This window comes from Piliocolobus tephrosceles, chromosome 9, assembly GCF_002776525.5.
Source record: "Piliocolobus tephrosceles isolate RC106 chromosome 9, ASM277652v3, whole genome shotgun sequence".
NCBI classification, from domain to species: Eukaryota; Metazoa; Chordata; class Mammalia; order Primates; family Cercopithecidae; genus Piliocolobus; species Piliocolobus tephrosceles.
The window spans coordinates 113,364,398-113,389,591 of NC_045442.1; the positions used below are offsets into that span (position 1 = coordinate 113,364,398).

Sequence of the window (25,194 nt, forward strand, 5' to 3'; positions counted from 1 at the left end):
TTTTGTATTTTCAGTAGAGATGGGGTTTCACCATGTTGGCCAGGCTGGTCTCAAACTCCTGACCTCATGATCCGCCCACCTCAGCCTCCCACAGTGCTGGGATTACAGGCGTGAGCCGCCGTGCCAGGCCTAGGTTCTTGTTTTTAAGACAGGGTCTCTCTCTGTCACCCAACTGGAGTGCAATGGCATTGTCATAGCTCACCACAGCCTCAAACTGCTGGGCTCTAATGATCCTCCCGCCTCAGCCTCCCAAGTATCTAAGACCACAGGTACGTGCCACCATGCCTGACTAATTTTTCTTTTTGTAGAGATGGGGTCTCCCTATGTTGCCCAGGCTAGTCTCAAACTCCTGGGCTCAAGCAATCCTCCTGCCTTGCCCCTCCCAAAGTACTAGGATTACAGGCATGAGATGCTGCACCTGGCCTTTCTAGATTCTTTTTTTTTTTTTTTTTTTTTTTTTTAAGGACGGAGTCTTCCTCTGTCACCCAGGCTGGAGTGCAGTGGCACAATCTCGGCTCACTGCAAGCTCTGCCTCCCGGGTTCACGCCATTCTCCTGCCTCAGCCTCCCGAGTACCTGGGATTACAGACGCCCACCAGCACGCCCAGCTATTTTCTTTGCATTTTTAGTAGAGATGGGGTTTCACCACATAAACCAGGATGGTCTCAATATTCTGACCTCGTGATCCGACCGCCTCGGCCTCACTAACTACTGGGATTACAGGTGTGAGCCACTGCGCCCGGCCCCTTTCTGGATTATTTAGTGAGTGTGACATGTTGGGATGTTTCCCAGGAAGACTATTCCCCAGAAGTGTCTAGAAGTTCATTCGAGAGGAGATACAACTTTTTTCATAGGTCTTAATTTCAAAACCCTTTTCCGAGTAGCCTGTACATTCCAGCCCCAAGCCAGGTGGTAGGAATGTCAACATGCCCAGGGATGCTCCTAGGTGCCACCGTGCTGTCTTCATCCGTGTTCTGAGCCTCACTGAATGACCACCAAGCGCTGAGTTATTTAGCTGCTCACTATTAATGAAACTATTTTTCTCTTAGTGAATGTGGAATCTTAGATATTTAGGCCTGGCATGTTTTTGTTCACCTAACATTTTCAATTAAGCCCCTTGATGTTACAGAATCCACTGTGAGTTAGAGGTGGGTAGTTGAACAACTCAGCTATGCAGCTATGATTGGTATTGCAGGTTATCTCAAAGAGAAAGAAACACAGCTCTGAGAAAATAATGTATCTAAGGCCCTCATATCAATGGTAAGTTACTTGTCACATTTTTACTAGATAACATGGATTGTTCTCAGACAACCATTTTTTTTTTTTTGTCTTTTATATATACAGAGCTTTAAATTTACTGACGACATTTTTGTCCATATTATCCCATTTGAACCTCACGGGTACCCAGTGAAGCCCTCAGAGAGATCTCATCTATTGCAGTGACTCAGTGGGATACAGGTAACTGCAAATAATGATCCCTTCCCTTCCTGGGACTGACAGCTACGTCTGGGTGGCTGGTATCTCCCTGGATGGGTCACCTTCATCCTACAGCAGCCCAGTGAGCTTTGGTTTCTCATAATGTGTTTTCGTTTTTTATACATGCCATGATGTGAGAAACGCAGCCCTATAGGATATCACTGCTTTCTACTGGGCTGGAAAAGAAACCGTCTTGGGGAGAAATTGCTTAAGATCACAAACTACCTGAGGAAAGAAGGCATGACTCAGTTCTGCGTTCCACATTCCAATGCTATTGCTTTCTCTTTTACCATGCCACCTCTCAACTATGGCCTTTTATGTTGATCCATGATTGAGTCAACTACAGAAGATATAATTAATTCATATAAACCATATACAAATATAAAATATTCATTGAAGAGTAGCCTGTATTGTGGTTAGAAACAAGGACTCCAGGGCCAGCTTGCCTAGGTTTGAATGGCAACTCCATCACCTCCCAGCTGTGTGTCCTTGGGAAAGTCACTTAATCACTCTGTGCCTCAGTTTCCTCATCTGTAAAATGGGAATAATAATATCTATCTTGTAGCATTGTTAGGAGGATTAAATGAGTTAATAAATGTGAAATGTTTAGAACTGTGCCTGGTATATAATAAGCATCCTGTGTTTACTATTGTTATTGCATACATTGTGCACATCAACTTTCTGATGGAAGATCTAGAACTTACTCTCCAGAGTGGTGGGTGGCAGCTTTGCTTGTTGGTCCTTGGGCAAGTGGCAGGAGCAGCTGAGGAGTTGCTGGATGATCCCTGGACTCATTTGCTTAAAGTCCTCCTTAGAAATGGGTGAGAGGCTCTTCTGTAGAAATATCTCCACCAGCTGCCTAGCAGAGAAGCAAGTCTGTGTGAGGAAAGCATAACATTGTTACTAATCTCAGCATATTTAAACTAGATTCTCCACCAGTTGTCATTCTTGAGGAGTGAATTCTAGATGGAATGGCTAGAATACACACAGGAAGCCAGTATGACACGTGTTTCCCTGCAAACTTTCAGCTACATGTGATTCCTAAGGATATGTTAAATCTCTGACCAAAGTCTGCAATATCTCATTTTCATTCTGAGCATTATTTCGCATGAGTTTTGCACACTTTTTCTTTCCTAGAAAGACACATTGTGTTTTACAATGTCTTGAGTGGTGTTCTAACCCACAGCCTTAGGATACTTTGATGTTTTTGTTCTTTTTCAATGAGGATAGATTTGTGTTAACAAAGACTTCATACAATAAACAGAAGTCCTATGGTAATGAGGTCACTGTCGTTAACACTGTTTGATTTAGTCAGACTGTGTAGGAAACCTGTACTTTCAGAAGTCCTAAAAGTAAAGGTAAAATTTCTGAAAGTAAAGCTATGTCAACCAGTTGCTGTGTAAATACCAAATGATATAGCTACCTCTCTCAATTGGCATCCCTTCTTCACACACACACACACACACACACACACACACACTGTTGAAAACATCATTATTTCTTACTGACTTTACTAATTTTTACCTAAATCTGTACAATTTGTTTTCATACTGTATAGGCATATTTATGAGAGAGAATAATAAGTAAAGAACAAATGCCCCAGTCTCTAAAAATGGCCACAAGACATTTGTCCATCTCAGAATAAAGGTTGACATTGTGTACGTCAAAAATTACAATGTAAAAGTTTTAATAGGTGAATGAGAGTGGTATGTAGTTTCGCTCTCACAAATGGATGTTTTCTATTGAAATAAGACCCTGATGCAATGTCTTTGTGATCTTTAGTTGCGATCAGTAAGGTATTGTTTTAAAAATCAGTGGTTTGCAAAGCTGGGTTGGTGTGCCACGCCATATAATTTAGAGATGTTTTAATAAAGGCACTTTGCTAATCCGTAAATAATGATGACACAGTTGCTGTTTGTCTTTTTCCCCCACATAAAAATCTTTAGAGATGATTTCATGGATAAAATGTTTATCTTGATCAGGAAATGTTTGGGTGCATGGAACAGAACCCACTGAAATCAGAAAATCAAGAGGAGATTGTATTAGAAAGGCACAGATGATCTCAAAGAACCCAGGGATTGAAAGAACGCCCACACTTCATAAGGAATGACAACTTGAAGCTGGGAAATCAAAGATGCATGATCTCTGCCCACAACCTTCTTCCCGGCCCCGCCCTCCACTCCCTCCCTGAGCCAAGTATTTTCTTTTTCCTGTTTCTCTCTCCATAGATCTATTTCCTTTCACAGTTTGGCCCTCTCTCGTAAACTCATGGCCACATAAGCCCCAACTCTAAAGCGATTTTTACTCCAGGAGCCCAAGAATGCTGCATCTCTAAGTCCTGAGAGAGATCTGATGATTCAGCAAAGCCGCAGATGGTATCTCTTGGGTCAGGAGTCCATTTAGTTCAATCAGTTTTGCCCAAGTAGTAGGAGATGGAATTAAGATGTTCAAACATGGGTGCCCACCTCACTCCTGTGGGTAAGGAAGGCATTTCTCAGTAAGGGATTGGGCAAGAACTCCAGAAAATGTCTGCTACAGAAAGCATCCACAGAAAGTTAAACTTGTGGGTTTTCTTCCCTTTATCAAAATAATGTACGCCAAAGACAAGATTCTCTTTTGCACCACTTGTTATTGACAGAATTTAATTATTTCATCATCAGTAATATTGACAAAAATAAAAGGACAGTGGCAACAAAATTTTGATGATAGTTTCGTAATACAATTCCTATCAGAAAATGCCTGACTGGTGAATAAAGGAATGGAGAAAGAAACAAGAAGGGAATACCATGCACCTTCCTGCAGTTTGTTTTCAAGAAGTTGAATAGTTTCTAGTTTTAGAATACCTTCTCACAGAGTAAGTTTATTCTATCACAAACTTCTGTGCCCTTAATCTCCGCTTGCTGCTCTTGTGACATTTAGGTCATTAAGTAAGTTTCTTCTGAAATCACTAATATAAATGTCCTTACTGGGGACTCATTATATTCTATAAAATTTTGAACATGACCTATTTTTAAAAAAGAAAATGAATATTTAGATTATGCAGGCAATAATCTTTAAAATATCTTTATTCCTTCCTGTGTAACTTTGAAATATGTTTGTACTTGTGTTGATGTTATCAGATTTCTATGGAAGCTTTACAAACATATGCAAAAGCAGTGGTTTCTAATCTTTAGTTTTGAGAATTACTTGCAGGGCTTGTTAAAAGACAGAGTTCTGGACTCTACTCTTGGGGTTTATGATTCAGTAGATTCTGGGTTGGGGCCTGAGGATGTACATTTCCAACAAGTTCCCAGGTGATGCTGCTGCCGCTGGCCTAGGCACAACCCTTGGAAAACCACTGACCTAATAATATAGGCAGAGTCCTCAAATCTGGTGTCCTACGTTAGAATCCCATCAAGAATCACAGAGAAAGACACGTGTTGGAATAAAGAAGAATTATTGGAGAAGAGATTGTGTTTGTTTTGCACAGAAAATGATTATTAGCATTCTTAGAAGATGCATGCCTTAAGTAACCCCAAAATTTTAAGAAATAACCTTTATTCTTTATTCAAATAAGGTCTCCACGAAGAGACCCTATTTGCTCTCTTCCTGAGAGTTGGCCCTAATTAAGGAAACTTCAAAAACATGGATTAATACGGAAATCAACTCTTGTCACCTGCAGTTGAATACAGTAAACATGAGTTTGAAAGAGTCAGCTTCAACAGATGACTTGCATACATGGCAGAAGTAACAGAAATTAACTTTTAAGATACATGATAGCAAAAATATGTCCCTATTTTTGTTCAACATTGTATCTCTCGTGCCCAGGATGATTAGTGGTGTGCATAAAATGCTCAATATGTTTTCTGAAGTAATTATTAATTCATTCGATCTGAACTCACGGGAGGAAAAAGCAATATATTTCATTCCCCTATATACTTTGGCTTTGTTTTTATGTCTACAGAGACACAGTTTTAGAAAAAGAAAACCGTAACTACGTGTAGAACTAGAATATTTTTACTTTTCATGATAATACACAATATTCTTTAAGTTTTCTAAAACTCTAGTAAAACTTTCACAGCTGGGCTTCCTTTGACAGTAGCAAATACTTGCATAAGAGAAACAATAGCAATACCTGATCCCAGGAAATTGGGCCATCCTCAGACTCTTTGTCCATGGATGAAGAGAAATTAGAATAGTCCTGATCAGGGGTTATTACGCTGTTTTGTTTCCTTTGAAGTTGATGGATTTTATCCTTTTTGATACAAGTACGTTTGGTCCAGAGAGTGTTGAGGAGTTGGTCTAGTTCTAGAAATTTCATATAAAATTTGGTGTCACATAGAATAGATAAGTTCAGAATAGTCACAGTGTCACATAGCTACAGCATAGATATTCCCTTACAAAGAATTCTTATCATTTTTAAGCCCTAGAGATGATGGAATGGACATTTCCACCAATGAAAATGCCTTCCATTGAGTCAAGTATTTTCTTTTTCTATAAAAATGTAAATTAAAGATGAAACTAGCCTAATCCTTAGGAAATTATTCCCTGGAGGCATTATACATCCATCGTAGATTAATTATTACTTTAGTTAAGTCAATCGAATTGTTTTCCTTTTGAGTGTATACGCAAAAGAGAGAAAAGCCGTGAAAGGGAGAAAAGATTCTAGAAACAAACTAGATCTTGTTTTCTAATGCAACTATGGTATGGCAGTCAGTTTAAAGATCACAGATTAGTTTCCCTCAGTATAGCTCTAGGCTTTTAAAAAATAATTTGTTCAAAGAAGAAATAAATATAATAGTAAATTTATATGGATTTATACATCTCCTTACTTATGATTAAAATGGAATTTTCCTAAATGTTATCAACAGTGGTAGAAATAAAAAGCAGTCAATAAATACATCTCAGTATTTCCAGATGTTGGACCCAGCAAATACAGACTTTGAAGGAGCTATTATGTTTAAGGAACTAAAGGAAATTATATTTAAAGAATTAAAGGAAAGTTTGACAATAATAAATCAATTAATAGCCATTTTTAATAAGGAAATCTAAATTATGTAAACATCCAAATGAAAATTCTGGAGTTGAAGAATACTGAAACAATAAGTGAAATGAAACAAAAAGTTTACTAGAGGAACTCAACAGCATATTTGAGAGGACGGAAGAAAAAAATCACTGAACATGAGTATAGATTAACAGAAATAAGAACAGAAAGAAAAAAGAAAAAGAACAAGTGTCGGAGACCTGTAACAAGAGCAAGTATACCAATGTAGACATATTGGCAGTCAGAGAAAGGAGAAAGAGAAAGGATTAGAAAAAATATTGGAGGAAATAATGGCCAAAACTTTCAAAATCTGATGTAAAAGCCTGAACATACATGCTCAAGAAGCATATCAAACACCAAGTAAGATAAATACAAAAAGATTCACACCAAGATACATTGCAGTCAAACTGCTGAAAGTCAAAGACAAAATCTTGAGGCCTGGCCTGGTGGCTCATGCCTGTGATCCCAGCACTTTGGGAGGCTGAGGCGGGTGGATCACCTGAGATCAGGAGTTCAAGACCAGCCACGCCAACATGGTGAAACCCCCTCTCTACAGAAAAAAAAAAAAATACAAAAATTAGCCAAGCTTGGTGGCAGGCACCTGTAATCCAAGCTACTCAGGAAGCTGAGGCAGGAGAATCGCTTGAACCCAGTGGGTGGAGGTTACAGTGAGCTGAGATGGCACCACTGCACTTCTAACCTGGGCAACAGAGTGAGAATCCGTCTCAAAACAAAAACAAAAACAAAAACAAAAAACAACAACTACAACAGAAAATAAAATCTTGAAAGCAACAAAAGAAAATGACTCATCACCTACATGGGAACATCACTACAATTAATGACTGACTTCCCATCTAAATAATGGGGACCAGAAGGTAGTGAAATGATATATTCAAAGAGCTAAAGAAAAAAACTGGAGGAGACAGAGCAAGATGGCAGAATAGAAGGCTCCACCAATCATCTCCCCACAAGGACACCAATTTAACAAACATTTACACAAGAAAAGCACCTTCATAAAAACTAAAATTCAGGCGAGCCCTCATAGTGTCTGGTTTTAACTTCATATTACTGAAACAGGCACTAAAGAGGTAGAAAAAACAGTCTTGCATCTCTGGTAGCAGTAGTGTGGTGCAGAGAGCATCTCTGAGCACTGACAGTGGGAGGGCACAGCAATTGTGAGGCACTGAGCTCAATGCTATCCTGTTATAGCAGAAAGGAAAACAGGACCAAACTCAGCTGACATCCGCCTATGGAGGAAGCATTTAAACCAGCCATAGCCAGAGGGGAACCCCTGATCTTAGCAGTTAGAACCTGACTTCCTCCACAAGCCTTGCCACCTCAGGCTAAAGTGCTCTGGGGTGCTAATAAACTTGAAAGGCAGTCTAGGCCACAAGGACGGCAATTTTTACACGAGTCCTAGTTCTGTACTGGACCCAGAGACAATGGACTTGGAGAGTGTGGCACGTGACCTACAGAGACACCAGCCAGGACAGTGCTGGCATTATCCCTTTCCTAACCCCAGGCTGCACAGCTCATCATCCCAAAAGAGACTTCTTACTCCCACATAAGGAAAGGAGAGGAAAGAGTGGGGAGGACTCTGTAATGCATCTTGGATACCAGCTCAGCCACAGCAGCAGGATGGGGCTGTGGTTAGTGTTGCTAGAGTTGCAAGGTCCTGTTTTCAGGTCCTAGGTCTCAGACAACATTTCTAGATATGCCCTGGGCCACAAAGGAACCTGCTTCCTTGAAGGGAAGGACCCAGTCCTGGCAGGATTTGCCACTTGCTAACTGAAGAGCTCTTGGACCTTAAACAACCAGCAGTGATACTCAAGGACTATGTCAGGGGCCTTGGGTGAAGCTCTGCGATTTGCTGTCTTCAGGTATCAGCTGAGCCACAGTGTGTTAGAGCACCAAACGGACTCTTAGAGCCAGGGGGGTGGTCCCAGATTCTAGGACTTGGCTCTTGGATGGGATTTCTGGACCTATCCTGGGCCTAGGGGAGCCCACTGACTTGAAGCATAAGTCCTAGGCCAGGCAGCATTCACCAGAAGTTGATTCAAGAGCCCTTGGGCCTTAAGGGAACGTTGGCGGTAGTCTGGCAGCCCTCCCCATGGACCTGTGGTGGTGTTGGCCAAAGGGTAAGGCTCCTCTGCCTTTGTAAAGGGGAGGGAAAAGCAAGTAGGACTACGTCTTGTGATTTGAGTGCCAGTTCAGCCGCAATACAGTAGAATACCAGGTAGACTTCTGAGGTTTTTGACTCTAGATCCCGGCTCCTGTATGGCGCCTCTGGACCTGGGGACTGGGGTAACTTGTCACTCTGAAGAATAGAACACAAGTCTGGCTGGCTTCCCCACCTGCTGATTGTAGAGTCCCAAGGCCTTGAGCAAACATAGCCAGGGAGTGGTTACAGTGGGCCTCGGGTGAGACCCAGTGCTGTGCTGACCCAGTGTGGTCATAGTGGTGGTGGGCACAGTGGTGCTTGTGTCAGTCCACTCTCAGTTTCAGGTGGCTCAGAACAGAGAGTGAGAGACTCCATTTGCTTAGGAGAAAGGGAAGAGAACAAGAGTCTCTGCCCGGTAATCCAAAGAATTCTCCAGGATCTTGTCCAGGACCATCAGGGTGATACCTGTATGAGTCTGCAAGAACTACAGTGTTACAGGGTTTGGGGTACAGATACAGCACATCTGTATCCTAAAGCAGATACAGCATAGATCATACACCTAAGTCCTTTGGACTATCTGGAAAGCCTTCCCAAGAACAGTGGATACAAACAAACCCAGACAGTGATGACTACAATAAACACCTAACTCTTCAGTGGCCAGACACAAACAAATATCTACAAGTATCAAGATATTCCAGGAAAAAATGACTTCACCAAATGAATTAAATAAGGCACGAGGGAACAATTCTGGAGAAACAGAGATATGTGACTTTTCAGATAGAAAATTCAAAATGGCTGTTTTGAGGAAAGTCAATGAAATTTAAGGTAACACAGAGAAGGAACTCAGAATTCAGATAAATTTAACAAAGATTGAAATAATTTAAAAGAATCCAATAATTTAAAATAAAATATTTTAAAATATTAAATAATTAAAAAATAATTTAAAAAATTCTGGAGCTAAAAAGTGCAATTGGCATACCGAAGAATTCCTCAGAGTCTTAATAGCAGAACTGATCAAGTGGAAGAATAAAATAGTAAGCTTGCAGACAGGCTACTTGAAAATACACAGTCAGAGGAGACAGAAGAATTAAAAAAAAAAAAAAAAAAGCACAACTACTGAATCTAGGAAATAGCCTCAGAGGGGAATATCTGAGTTATTGACCTCAAAGATAAGGAGAGAGATAAGGTTAGAAAGTTTATTCAAAGGGATAATAACAGAGAACTTTCCAACCCTAAAGAAAGACATCAACATCCAAGTACACGAAGGTTATAGAACAGCAGGCAGATCTGACCCAAAGACGACTACCTCAAGGCATTTAATAAGCAAACTACTAAAGATCAAAGATAAAGAAAGGATCCTAAAAATAGCAGGAGAAAAGGAACAAATGTACAACGGAACTCCAATATATCTGACAGCAGACTTTTCAGTGGAAGTCTTACAGGCCAGGAGAGAGTGGCATAACATATCTAAAGTGCTGAAGGAAGAAAACTGTTACCCTAGAATAGTATATCCTGTGAAAATATTCTTAAACATGAAGGAGAAATAAAGATTTTCCTAGACAAGCAAAAGCTGGGGGATTTTATTAATTCTAGACCAGTCCTATAAGAAATGCTAAAGGGACTATTTCAATCAGAAAGAAATGGATGTTAATGAATAATAATAATCACCTGAAGGTACAAAACTCACTAGTAAGTACACAGAAAAACCCAGAATATTATAACACTGTAACTGTTGTGTAAACTACTCCTATCCTAAGTAGAAAGACTAAATGATAAACCAATGAAATACAATAACTATAACAACTCTTCAAGACATAGACAGCACAATGTGATATAAACAACAAAAAGTTTAAAAGTTGGGGGACAAAATTAAGGTGTAGAGTTTTTATTAATTTTCTTTTTTCTTGGTTTTTGTTTATACAAACAGTGCTAAGTTTCTGTAAGTTTAAAATAATGGATTATAAGATAGTCTTTGCAAATCTCATGGTAACCTCAAACAGAAAACATACAATGGTTACACAAAACATAAAAGCAAGAAACTATATCATATAACCAGGGAAAATCACCTTCACTAAAGGAAGAAAGAAAGGAAAGGAAATGACCAGAAATCAAATAACAAAATGGCAGGAGTGAGTCCTCACTTACCAATAATAACATTGAATGTAAATCAACTAAACTCTCCAATCAAAAGACATAGACTGGCAGAATGGATTAAAAAAAATAAGCCCCATTGATCTATTGCCTATAAGAAACATACTTCACCTATAAATACACATATAGACTAAAAATAAAGGGACGGAAAAAGATATTCCATGCCAATGGAAACCAAAAAAAAAAAAAAAAGGAGTCACTATCCTTACACCAGACAAAATAGATTTCAAGTCAAAGACTGTAAGAAGGGAGAAAAGTCACTATATAATGATAAAAGTGTTGATCCAGCAAGAGGACTTAATTATTTTAAATATATAAGCACCCAACACTGGGGCACCCAGATATATAAAGCAAATACTATTAGAGCTACAGAGAGACATAGGCCACAGTACAATAACAGCTGGAGACTTCAACACCCCACTGTCAGCATTAGACAGATCTTCCAGACAGAAAATCAACAAAGTAACATTAAACTTTATCTGCACTATACGACCAAACGGATCTAATATATATTTACAGAACATTTCATCCAATGGCTGCAGAATACACATTCTTCTCTTCAGCACATGGGTCATTCTCAAGGACAGATCATATGTTAGATCACAAAACAAGTCTCAAAGTATTTTTTAAAAATTGAAATAATATCAAATATCTTCTCTGAGCACAATGGAATAAAACTAGAAATCAAAAACAAGAGGAATTTTGGAAAACTATGCAAATATATGGAAATTAAGCAATATGCTCCTGAATGACCAATGGGTCAATGAATAAATTAACAAAGAAATAGAAAAAATTTTGAAACAAATGATAATGGAAACACAACATACCAAAACCTATGAGATACAACAAAAGTGGTATTAAGAAGAAAGTTTATAGCTGTAAGTGCCTACATTGAAAAAGAGGAAAGATTTCAAATTAACAATCTAACAATGCGTCTTAAAGAACTAGAGCAGTAAGAGCAAGCCAAACCTAAAATTAGTAGCAGCAAAGAAATAAAAAAGATCAGAGCAGAAGTAAATGAATTTGAAATGAAGAAAACGATACAAAAGATCAATGAAGCAAAAAGTTGGTTTCGTGCAAAGTTAAAGAACATTGGCAAGCCTTTAGGCAGACTAAGAAAAAAGAGGGAAGATCCAAATAAATAAAATCAGAGATGAAAAAAGAGACATTACAACTGATACTGCAGAAATTCAAAAGAACATTAATGGGTACTATGAGTAACCATGTGCCAATAAATTAGAAAAATCTAGAAGAAATGGACAAATTCCTAGACACATACAACCTACCATGATTAAACCAGAAAGAAATCCAAAACCTGAGCAGTCCAATAACAAGTGATGAGATTAAAGCCATAATAAAAAGTCTCTCTTTAAAGGAAAGCCCAGGACACAGTAGCTTCACTGCTGAATTCTAAGAAGAACTAATACCAATTCTATTCAAACTATTCCAAAAAATAGAGGAGGAGGGAGTACTTCTGAACTCATTCCATGAGGCCAATATTGCCCTAATACCTAAACCAGACAAAGACACATCAGGAAGGGAAGGGAAGGAGAGGGGAGGGGAGGGGCAGGCCAATATCTCTGATGAATATTGATGCAAAAATCCTCAACAAAATACTAGCAAACTGAATTCAACAATCCATTAAAAAGATCATTCATAATGACTAAGTGGGATTTATCCCCTAGCTAGGATGCAAGGTTGGTTCAACATATGCAAATCAGTCAACGTAATACATCACATCGACAAAATAAAGAACAAAAATCATATGATCATTTCAATTGATACTGAAAAACCATTTGATGAAATTCAACATCCTTTCATGATAAAAACTGTAAAAAAAGGGGTATAAAAGGAACATATCTCAACATAATAAAAACTATATACATTAGACCCACAGCTAGTATCATACTGAATGTCCATGATGACCATATGACCAAGAATCCCACTGCTGGGTATATATCCAAAAGAAAGAATTTAGTATATTGAAGAGATATCTGCACTCCCATGTTTGTTGCAGCACTATTCATGATACCTAAGATCTGGAAGCAACTTAAGTGTCCATCAACAGATGAATGGATAAAGAAACTCCAACTGGGCACAGTAGCACACTCCTGTAGTCCCAGCACTTTAGGAGGCCAAGGCAGGCAGATCACTTGAGGCCAGGAATCAGACACCAGCCTGGGCAACATAGTGAGACCCCTGTAGACCCCTACAAAAAATAAGAAAATTAGCTGGGCATGGTGACACACACCTGTAGTTTCAGCTACTCAGGAGGCTGAAGTGGGAGGCTTGCTCAGGAGTGGGAGGTTACAGTGAACTATGGTCCCACCATTGCACTTGAGCCTGGGCAACAGAATGAGACCCTGTCTCTAAAAACAACAACAACAACAAAAATCCATCTCAGGGGCATTTTGATGTATATTTTAAGAATTAGCCATTTCATTTTTACTGCCTTGTCAAGTACAAAGAAATGTGCAAAGCAAACATTCTAATTCCAGTTCTGACATCCCATTTCATCCTGGAGCCCCAAAAACCAGGTAGTCACGAATGCAGCAAGAATGGCTATTTCACATTACTTCTTTTTTTTTTTTTTTTTTTTTTTTTTTTTGAGACGGAGTCTCATTCTGTGGCCCAGGCTGGAGTGCAGTGGCGCGATCTCGGCTCACTGCAAGCTCCGCCTCCCGGGTTGACGCCATTCTCCTGACTCAGCCTCCCGAGTAGCTGGGACTACAGGCGCCTGCCACCACACCTGGCTAATTTTTCTATTTTTAGTAGAGCCAGGGTTTCACCGTGTTAGCCAGGATGATCTCGATCTCCTGACCTTGTGATCCGCCTGCCTCGGCCTCCCAAAGTGCTGGGATTACAGGCGTGAGCCACCGCGCCCGGCCATATTACTTCTATCTGAAATTAAATGACTTTCCTGATTGCAAGGAAACTGCTGCCAAATGTCTTGCACAATTTGGAATACTATTCTTTCATTCTACACGACAGTTTGTCAGGCCTGGCCCAGCCTTACATCCCAAATAAGAAACTATTCAGTTAGTATTTATGGCAGATCATAAAATCTCCTCCTCCCTCTACATCCACAATTCCAATCACTTAGAAATAGGCCAAGTCCATACTTTTGCCTCATCACCACATACCTTTCATAGCACACTTGCCTTGAAAGGCCACCTAAGCTGTCTGACTTTACGACTCAATAAAAATGGTATTTAAACATACCTGAGTGAATTCAGTCATCAAGAGCTTCGGCCTTTGTTTTTGGCATAGTTTACTTAGTAGGTGTGACTTGGAAGTTAAATTCGTGAAAACATCCTTACCTGATAGGCGGAGGGTATTCGTACGATTCAGGGAACTGAAAATATATTCTGTAAAGTAGTCTGGGGAAGGCAAGTTTCCTTGTCCCAGACAAACACCCTGAAGGGACAAAGTAATGATCGTGGCTGCCAACTGAGGAAGTGTATTTTCATTAGCACCTTCACTGCTCACTATTCCAGATTTTTTCTGCAGTGTTTTGGTTTCCATACACTGAAATCAGATACAAAATAAAGAGAAAAGTGTAACTTCTGAAGTTATTTTGATTCGAACATCTCTGAAATCTCCCCCCCAAAAAGATAAGGAATAGTTTGTCTAAAAGAAAATGGAATCATTTGGAGGAATATGGCTATCATCTTTCTTCTGTCTCAGATACAACTCTATTTGGAAATTACGTGTTTATCTATTATGGCACCGAATTTTCTAACTCTCATCCCACTGGTTCTTGTTTATGCAGCCTTTGTCACTATCCTCTTTTTCATTTTTTCTTTTCTTTCCTTTCTTTTTTTTTTTTTTTGAGACCGAGTTTAGCTCTTGTTGCCCAGGCTGGAGTGCAGTGGCACAATCTTGGCTCACTGCAACCTCCACCTCCCAGGTACAAGCAATTCTGCTGCCTCAGTCTTCTTCCAAGTAGCTGGGATTACAGGTGGTGCCTGCCACCACGTCTGGCTAATTTTTATATTTTTAGCAGACATATGGTTTCACCATGTTGGCCAGGGTGATCTCAAACTCCTGACCTCAGGTGATCCACCTGCCTCGGCCTCCCAAAGTGTCAAGTGCTTGAGTCACCACACCCAGCCTCACTATCCTCTTAAAGATGTGTTTTCTCCAAGGGGATCTCCTGCTCTTATTGTTTAACATCCTTAAAACTGGTGGGTTGTTGTTCTCCCCGCTTTCAGTGCAACCTGCAGGAGAATGATTTTCCAGCTGACATTCCCTACCCTGACTTCACACAGGCTCTGCTGCCTTGTGTCATCACAGGGCCCCTCTACTTCTCATCTGCCTCTGGTCCCAAGGTCAATGTGTGCTCATTGCACATGAGACCTAAAACACTGTCCGTGTTCTTTGAACTCCCAGAGGACATCGGACCTTTTTCAATGTGTATATCAATTTTCCTCCATTAAATTATAAGCATCTTAGAAGCTCTAATTTTGCTTTATATCCCATTCATATTCCCATTTAGACATTTGAGTGCCTACAATGTACCAGGCACTATACTAAACCCATTTCATATGAAGTGAAAGAGAAAATAAATTCATCAAAAGAGAGATCAAGGGAAGGTTATCATGTCAAGGTTGCATTCTAATGACTTAGGACAAGGAGAAAAAGTGCCCACTGAACTTATTTTTTTTTTAAGTCTGTAATTGAAGAGCTTGGCAGGAGCATATTTATAACCATGGTCTAGAGCAGAGTGGAAGGCTAAGAGTCAGTTACCAAAATTTTGATAAATTTGCAGAAGTAGCCAGAAGTTCCATGGGTGAAAAGAAGAAGTTGAAATAACAGAGTTTGAACCTCAAAGAAGCATGAGTGTTTCATGCAGGTTGTGAAAGAATAATGGTCTCAAAACACCATTGAGGATAAAAGAGAATTCCAACCATTGTTCCCATCCCTGAAGTCCTTTGTGTGAACACCCGGCCTCCATGCAGTAGGCAGGGCTACGGGAACACGAGGGAGAGATCCCTGTTCATTTACCATGGAATCAGCCAACAGTGGAGAGAATTCAAGAGGTGGGAACATTGAGAGATTGAGTCAGGAAGATAAAACACAGAGAGGTTTGGACAAAAGTGATTGAAGGAATGGAGAGATGTTGCTTTCTGAGCCATTGGGGAGCTTGCCTGGATTAGCGTATGAAGTTGATTCTCTTGGGGATGTGGCTGAGGCCCACTTGGAGCAGCCGTTAGTGACTTGATCTGTGGAAGCTGGGTACCATGCAGACCAAGACCTGGAGATTCAAGTAATGTTGGGCCTAGTGAGCCAGAACCTCATCTGACCTCACGCCATCTAGTCAGAAAGAACAGCGGATGTGGTGAGGTGCCAAAAGCCTCCTGCGAAGTTTGGACTGATTGACTTCCTAGAGAATCCTAGCCCAGTTGAATGAGCTCACGGACCCTTCCCAGGAACTAGAGACAGTGACGTCATCCAGGTGTTCACTGGTCTGAGGCCTAGCAAAGGGTTATGACTCAGCGGGTGTTCAACTCTTAATGACAAAGGGTGTTCAACCCTTAATGACTGAAATTAGCTGGAAAAAGGAGTTCTAGAGATACTACTGATTTATTCTGTTCTGGGGCTATTTGATCTCAGAAATACTCAGAAGCCTGGGTCTTTGCAGTATGTGTAGGATAACCAGAAACCTGGAAATACACACCACACCACCTTTTAAGTGCTGTTTCCATTTCGTCTCCATCAAAAGGCATTAATGTGTAGGATTAAAATCTTAGCAGTCAATTTGAATCAAACTTGGATTATATAGATGTTGCACTGAAGAAATTATATGTAGGCATGCCTCCTGGTTTAAGTAGAAAACAGTTCTGTAAAAGAACTCCTTTTTCTTTCCTTTTCTTTTTCCTTCCTTTTTTTTTTTTCCTTTTAGAGATAGGGTCCCATTCTGCTGCCCAGGGTAGAGTATAGTGACACAGTCATAGCTCATTGTAACCTTAAACTCCTAGGCACAAGCTATCCTCCCACCTTAGCCTCCTGAGTAGCTGGACTACCAGCTCATGCCACCACATCCAGCTAATTTTTTAAATTCTATTTTTGTAGAGATAAGGTCTTGCTATGTTGCCTAGGCTGATCTCAGACTCCTGGCCTCAAGTGATCCTCTTGCCTTGGCCTCCCAAAGTGTTGGGATTACAGGTATGAACCACTGCACTGGACCTAGGAATCCCTTTTCCTAAAATGAAAATAGGAATAAAAATATGGTCAAATTTTGAAATTAACAGGATTAGAGCTACGGATTTGATATTCACAAAGTCCTTAGCAAAAGCTTCTCCATTTGCTCTGCCAATAAAAGAAATTAAACATATTTACAGAAAATTGGAGGATATGCTTGCTGGTTGTTAAGCTGCAGAATGCCAGATTTTGAGAGCAAGAACTAAATTTGTCTATACATGTTTATGAATAATTCAAGAAAAAAATGATTTCCCCATACTCTTCAAAATGTAGTAATGGCTTCTTAATTAATTCTTTAAAAAAAAAAAAAAAGTGGCTTAAATAAACCTTATGTTCAGAGAACTTTATGTGCTGAGATTTCTCACTGCAAACCAGAAAGCAAAAACCTAACTGAAAGGCCAGTTTTACTAGAATAGTAATGAAGGCAACAGGGACCAGGTGGGAGCTGGGAGAGAGGAGAGGTATTTGAATAGACCCTCTACGTGGGCAGTACAAGTCAAAAGCTACAAAGAGGGGATAGCATCTAGGGCTGGCAACCGTGAGTAATGTTTTTTGCAAGCTGCTTCTTCAGTTAAGTAACTAATGATAATTTATCTCTTTCAAAATGTCTCTGCCTTCTCCTTTCCCAGCCAGAAGGCAAGGCAAAAAGAAACATTGCTCTCCACCACTACAGCTCAGTCCTTGGAAATTGGTCAAAATGCCTTGGAGTCACACTGATTTGAGTACTCAGAGGGACCCAGGAGAAGAAAGCTGCCCTTTCACCTGGAGTGCCTGTCCACCCACCCAACTTCTGGCAAAAACTCCCCTTCCAATTAGTCATTACATTTCCTTTTTTGGACCTGGAATTTTAAATTATGTCATTTAACATCTCATAACCAAAACCCACAAATACTTATGTCCCTTAGAAGTTCTTGAATGTCTTAGAAATAAATAAGGAACAAACAATAAGGCTCTAGGACTGTATCTCAGTAGCAGAACCAGTTAGCCATTTTGCCTTCTTACCTGGCTTTGAGAAGTGTCAAAGTACCGCCTGGTGAAAGCCAAGATATCTTCTGTCTCATTCTGTGAAAGGAAAGAGGAGTCTTCATCCTGCCTGAGGCTCAGTAGGCTGTGTAGGTAAAATTTATACTCTTTATTACTCATGTTGAGCTTTGAAGAACAGATCTCTTCCTGATGAATAATGTAATAGAGAAGGAGAAGAGAAACTCTCTGGACCACTTCTTCTCTAAGCTGATCTTCAAAATTTCCTCCAGCTATTAGTAATAGTGCATCTGGTTCAAAGCACTGTGGAAGAAAACAATAACAACAACAAAAGAAACCAAAGCTTAGCAAATAGTTCCAGGACACTAATGACCACCAGGGTCTTCGTTACTTATCATTTTATAAATAGAAGGAAAAGCAGGCAGGACCAATAGCCAGATTCAAAGAGTTGGACTCCCATATAACAATGATGCCCTTTCAGGGAACCCTTTTTTTCCACCAAGAGTAATTCCTGACTCCAACTAGGGTGGCCGCAAGTTGTTGATCTGTTGCCTGTGTAAAACACATTATTCTTTGGCTTTTAAAGTGATGCCCATTTGCATTTAGAATAAAATCCAAACTCCTGGCAATCTTCTTTTTGGTCTGGCTCCTGTCTACTCTACCCTCCTTCCTTCTCTTAGCCTTGGTCCAGCATCTCACTCAACTTCTGCCCCTGTGATTTTATGTCAGCTTCACCAAGTTCTTTCCCACAATCTTCCAGGTCTCCTTGTTCCTCTCATTTTTCAGGTCTCAGGTTAAAATGTCACCCTCTCACAACACCTTCCTAAAGATTCCCAACCTGCGTTCCCTAGTACAGAACTATCTGATAGAAATACAAGTCACACTGCAAATATGAGCCACATATGTCATTTGAAGTTCTTTAGCAGTAAGATTTTAAAAAGTAAAAAGAAACAGCTAAAAGTAACTTTTGTAATATTTTAACCTTATGTATCCAAGATTAAATTATTTCACCATGTAATCTAAATTTTTAAAAATTAAGATATTTTATATTTTTCTTCTTGAACAAAATCTTTGAAAACTGGCGTGCATTTTATGCTTACCAGCACATCTCAATTTGGAAGAGCCACGAATCAAGCACCCAACAGTTACATGCAGGCTAGTGGTTACTGTGCTGGACAGCACAATTCTGGAACACATCATTTAAAAATTTTTCTTCATAGCACTCGTATTGTAAAATTTCTTTGTTTACTTGTTTATTCTCTCTCTTCTCTATGAGAACCAGTGGTCCATAAAGAGTAGATTTTGTCTGCTTTTTGCATAGTTCTATCCTCAGCATATAGCACAGTACCTGGCACTTAAGAGGTGTAAGAATTTTACAAATGACTTCCATCTGCCCCTCTTCTAGCCTATTTAGGGAAATTGCCAAAAATGATTTTGTTGAAGGGAATCAGAACATATTGCCCCAAAATATGCTACCGTAGCATATTGATTATTTTGAGCTGAAGACAACTGAGAAACAGCAGACACAGGAAGAATTCTCTGCCCTGCCCCTTACTATCTAAAAGCGGGGCATAAGTTTCCCATGAGAAAGGTATCCTTGTTGTATCAGGAAGAGGAGAACATTCTTATCACTGGAGATGGGGAGTTAATGCTGAGATGAACCTGTACAAACGAATCTTACTAAAATAATCCTCCATTGGTATAATTCTTAAAAAAAAATTTTGGTTTCCCATATATATTTCCTAGTCACTTTCCCACAATTTACCATCTCTAGTCCAAATTCACTTTTTTTCTTACTCTTGTCAGATCCCCACAATTTATTACTCTTTGTTAAAATTGTTTATAAACCCCTGGGTCTAACCACTTCTTTGGAGTTTTCACTTTCTTTATGATGCCCCTATTCCACATAAAAATATTAACATCAAATAAAATGTGTATGCTTTTTCTCCTGTTAATCCATCTTTTGTCCATTTAGTTCACAAGCCCCAGCTACAGAATTTAAGACGTTAAAGGAAAAGTCTTTCCTCCCCTACAATGTGTTGCCTTATTGGTTTCACAAACCACAAGCACATGCCCAGCTCCTGCAATCTGAGAAGTTTATGTGGCATAAGGGATTTGGATAAATGTTGTGGGACAGTGAGAAAAAGACATAGGAATCATGGACCAGAAGTTTTCTCAGCAAGAGGGAAGCTGCCTTTCTTCAGAGACAGTTGGAGAACTCCTGAGAATTCTCACAGGATCTGAGAAGCAGCCCCAGGACACAGCCACAGAGTGAAAGCATTGAGAAACGCCTGTCCTGACTCCCAGACAGATTTGTGCCATGGTGGGGATACTGTACTACAATGTATTTTAATCTAGTCTTCTTTGAAGTGGAAGTTTTGCGGGTTCTAATTTCAGGTCTGCTATACAACCCACTGTGTAGCATCTGCTATGTAATCATCTGAGTCAGGAAGAAACAAATGTCATCCATCTCCAAATCAAAGCATAATGACATTCTTCATAAAACCACACAGACTGTAATCCCTCCTGAACCCAACTGCAGGAGGCCAAGTGCTCAAACAGAGGGGACCCAGGGGTTCCACTAAGACCAACTCTCAATGTGGATATTAGGCTTCACTTCTAAAACCTCGGCATCTGTTTTCTGTTCCCTAAGTAACCAGAAGAAAAGTCTACACCTTGGTAGCTGATGGCAAGGCTGACACCAAGACCCAAAAGGCGAATCCATTGAAATAAAAGTGTAATAAAGCTATTCTCTGTACCAAATAACCTCCTGAAACTAAACTATTGGTACCATTAACTACAATTTGCTGGTAACCATGTGCCCAGCAATGTGCAGAGTACCTTTTGCATTCAGTTATTCCTTGCTGTATAATCTAATTGGTTCTGAAAAATGCACAAAGTAATGAATTTTTTAGTCATAAGAAACCTATTTTATTATTTCAAGTGTGAGAAACAAAATGTCTCCAGCCTATGTAATAGGCCACCAAATATTTCTAAATATTTGATTTTTATAATATAAAGCAACTAGAAGACCAATTACTCAATTATTTAATGCACAATGAATTAATGGATACATTTGTGTACAGTATGCAGGGATACTGCAAAGAACATATGAGTTACATCTTTCTTCATGAGAAAAATTTACTTATAGAATATGTGAAAACCAAGACTAAAGTGGTAAGAAACTTGCCCAAAGCTACACAGCTAATGGTGGAGAGCATTGTTAGTCACAATTCCTGCTCTTCCAAGAACAGGACCCATTCTTTTATTCCTTCCTTTTGTGCCATGGAGAACACAGGCTGTGGACCCATTGACGTACTTGATGGGCAACCCCTTCAACCAGTAATTTTCTCTCCCTCCTATTTGATGGGAGTAGAGGTCAGTTAGGTGGCTAGGAGATTGGTCCAAGTCTAACATCAATCAGAACAAGGATATGGTACAACCAGAGCATGGAATGAGTTTATGTCATGCTTGCAGGTGCTGCTCAGGTTGTTTGATGGAGCTGGGTAGGTAGGAAGAAGAGTGCCTATGATGCAAGGAGTAGGACGCTCATGAGGCCATGAGACCACAACCATGTGGCAAGGCTTGGTGTATGAGCACATGACAGAACATGTGGCCACATTTCAACCCATCTGAGATGCGGAGACTCCTGTCCATGCATCACTCTTCCTCAATGTCTTTGCCATGTACCTTTCCAGGGTTGGAATTGGAATCCATGGCACAGAACAGCAGAGAGCAGGGTCCGCACTGTAATCGTGTGGGTAGGCGTTCCAGAACTGTGTATAAAAGGTATACAATATGGAAGGCACAATTGGTTTCTAGCTTTGGGAAGCTTGAAACAGTTGTAGAAGCATCTTTTGTCTGAACAGAGATTTTGGTAACCTTGAAGGAACAGGTGTTATATCATTTTTGCTTTGATTTTTTGAGGCCTGCTAAACTAAAGCTTAATTGTGAATCAAATGACCATGGGCTGGAAACCTTTCTCCCATTTATAATATTTGAATCTTTTTTTTTTTTTTTTTTTTTTTTGAGGCGGAGTCTCGCTCTGTCGCCCGGACTGGAGTGCAGTGGCCGGATCTCAGCTCACTGCAAGCTCCACCTCCCGGGTTTACGCCATTCTCCTGCCTCAGCCTCCCGAGTAGCTGGGACTACAGGCGCCCGCCACCTCGCCCGGCTAGTTTTTGTATTTTTAGCAGAGACGGGGTTTCACCGTGTTAGCCAGGATGGTCTCGATCTCCTGACCTCGTGATCCACCCGTCTCGGCCTCCCAAAGTGCTGGGATTACAGGCTTGAGCCACCGCGCCCGGCCTAATATTTGAATCTTAAAGAATGTATTTTAATACAGAAGGCGGTGGCTTGAGGAAAGAATACAGGTGGAAGCCTCAGAAAAGCTAACATAAAATAAGAATTCTTCCCCTGGAAGTAGATATGACGAAAAGCACACTACTGGGACTGTTGGATGAGGACAGAGCTGGAATTTTCAGTTCATCACCACTAGATTTGTTTTGTTGTTAATGTTTTTAGAAGTTGGCTCAGTTGTGTTTGGGAGAGGATGTTTAGCAAAATGTTGCAAATACTGCCACCCCACAGGCATCAATATCTGTCCAAGGCTGCCTTCTCTGGTGAAGCAATTCTTTGTTTAAGAAGAATGGACTCATTCAGGAATAATCCATTGATTTTCCTTTTAATCTTGTCAGGTGGGGGAATAAGGTTTAAGGAGGGGAAAAAAACCTCAGAGATTCTGGGAATTCGTTTTAATGACTTTATAAGGAAATAAACTTTGGGAAAAGACTGATTAAAATGCAAGGAGAGGCTCCCCTTACAAGCTAAACAGGCTACTAGGATACTTGGTAGTAATGGTCCACCACACCCTGTAGCCGCATCACATGGCCTTCCCCAACCTTGAAATTCAACTTTGCTTATGATCTTCGCCAGGTGAGGGACTCAGTGGACAAAAAGCAATATGGTAGCTATCTTCTCCTACATCAATAAGACAGCTGTCAGGCCTCCAGGATAAACTCTAGGGTTTTAGACTGAAAGGTATTTAACATTTGATTTTGAGTAATGGGTAAATCTTATATTACAGAAATCTAAGAACTTAAAAGAGACTGTCTTCTTTTAAGTTCTTAGTTCTATAAGGTCTTTTTTTTTTTTGCAGGGGGGTGGTGGGTGGGGCGGTGGCTAACAATTGGCTGTAAATATAAGAGAGAAAGTGTATTTCTTTTTTTCCTGACAAAGAGCTAGAAGGATGTTGCTGATGGCAGGTACTGGCTCTTTAGGGTCTGTACTAGATTTGGTGGGTCTTCTGACTGACAAAAAGTTTTTAACTGAGAAGAGTTAAGATAAAATTGTTAGATAATAAGACAAAGCTGGGTGTTTTCCACACTTTATTCCATGACAGTTATGACAAGAGAGTTAGGGCCTAGGGCCAGGTGTGAATTAAATGGAGACCCTTAAAGCAGTGGTTCTCTGCTTTGAATGTGTCTAAGAATCGCCTGGAGAACTTGGTTTAAAATCCTCAGAATGTAGGACCGTGGAGGGGGGCCTAGGGCACAGGCAGGTGGGAGATTCTGAGGAATGGTGCTGCTCTACTGTCTCTGGAAAAGGGGAAATCAGACATTGCTGTGAGATACAGGGAACAGAAGGAACTTGAGCTTCTATATCTGACTTTCTGTATATGTATCCATGAGATTCTCATAGAGATCTGATTCCTACGGAGAACACGTATATCCATGAGATCCTCAGAGATCTGATTCCTAAGTGGAACATATATGTCCACGAGATCCCCACAGAGATCTCCCTGAGGAGCACGTGTCAGTGAGACCAACAGAGATCTCCCTGGGATGTAATACATGTATGTCCACGTGGCTCAGAGATTTGTTCCCTGAGAACATATGTGTCCATGTGATCCTTGCAGAGATCTCCCTGGGGAGCACACAAATGTCCATGTGATTTTCACAGGTATCTCCCTCAGGGGCATATGCACATCCATGTGACCCTCACAGACATCTGACCCCTGAGGAACATGGGTTTGTCCATGTGGTCCTCACAGACCTCTGTGAGGAGGGGCTCATTATCCCACCTTCTGGGTGACGGAGCTGAGGCTCCACATGTCTCAACACTAGAAGGTGCCAGAAAAGGGCTCTTTTCCTCTCAGAAACCTGTGTAGGGTTATGGTTCTCATAATTATTGAAATGGAATGTATTGTTTTGGAGTTATTTAATCCCTCATGAAGTTCATTAAAACTATATTCTAACCATTCTCATTAAAGAAAGAAAAAGCCAAGATCAGCCCAGAATTATTCATTTGCAAAGACTGCAGCTTGACTGAATTTATACTTCAGATTATACTCTCAGATACTTCAGATTGGCTTTTTTCAAATTTCACTTCTTATGCAGACCTAAAATTGGAAGCATTTTTCCTCCCAACAAATCCAAGATACCTACTTCCCTCTTTTTTCAGACATTTAGAGATATGAACAAACCCCCTTAACCTCTCTTTTACCACAGAGTTTGTATCATGAACCCTTCCTGTCAGCAGACAAGTCCTCAAATGACAGAACAGACTCGGCCACAAGCTGAAGCCCTGTGGTTTACGCCAGAACCGGGGTGTTTGTGAAATCCAGAGAACTCTGTTTCCTCTCTCTTTTCATGAATGATGGGAGACATTTCCTAAGTTCCTTCCTGATGGGTGATTGGGGTGAACTGAAGGCTTCTGAGCAGGTAAAGCTGAGACTCACTTCTGCTTCACCTGCGTTTCTTTCACAGAGAAGGAGGGTGAAGCTATTAAAGATGGTGTTTCAAGTCCTAGGAATGGAACTGATTCAAATGGAGACCAAATTAGCTAAAGTCCTGATACTGTCACAGAAAACAGTAAGTGCTCAACAATCCTTCCCCCAGCCCTGAAAATGGAGAACAATTTCACGTATTTACCTTCCTCCCAGCAAAACTACTATTCAAGCAGCCTTAATAAGGCACTTCACGTCATTAAAGGAGAACATTCCCCTGAAGCGAATCCTCAGAGGACATGAATAAGACATGACTTCTGGTTATTTCCAGTGGGACATCTTGTGTTGCTATCTATATATATTAATGTCATCACAGATGAGTTGCCTATTATAACACATTTCCTCTGGGAACCATTGGGTATTTTAATAATTATTGAATTATTTATTGCTCACACAAAGCAGAGAAAAATTC

At 40.2% G+C, this 25,194-nt stretch overlaps 1 protein-coding gene across 1 annotated transcript in view; it reads right to left on the minus strand.

The window, feature by feature from the left end:
* The window catches only part of SLC39A12 (solute carrier family 39 member 12), a 74,791-nt gene that overhangs the window by 46,397 nt on the left and 3,200 nt on the right, over positions 1–25,194 (minus strand). The window contains exons 3-6 of the mRNA XM_026454768.1: positions 18,017–18,298; positions 14,131–14,338; positions 5,590–5,762; positions 2,180–2,351 (exon numbers count right to left, since the gene is read on the minus strand). Of these exons, the coding sequence (XP_026310553.1) occupies positions 2,180–2,351; positions 5,590–5,762; positions 14,131–14,338; positions 18,017–18,298 (835 nt within the window). The remainder of the gene's footprint in view (positions 1–2,179; positions 2,352–5,589; positions 5,763–14,130; positions 14,339–18,016; positions 18,299–25,194) is intronic.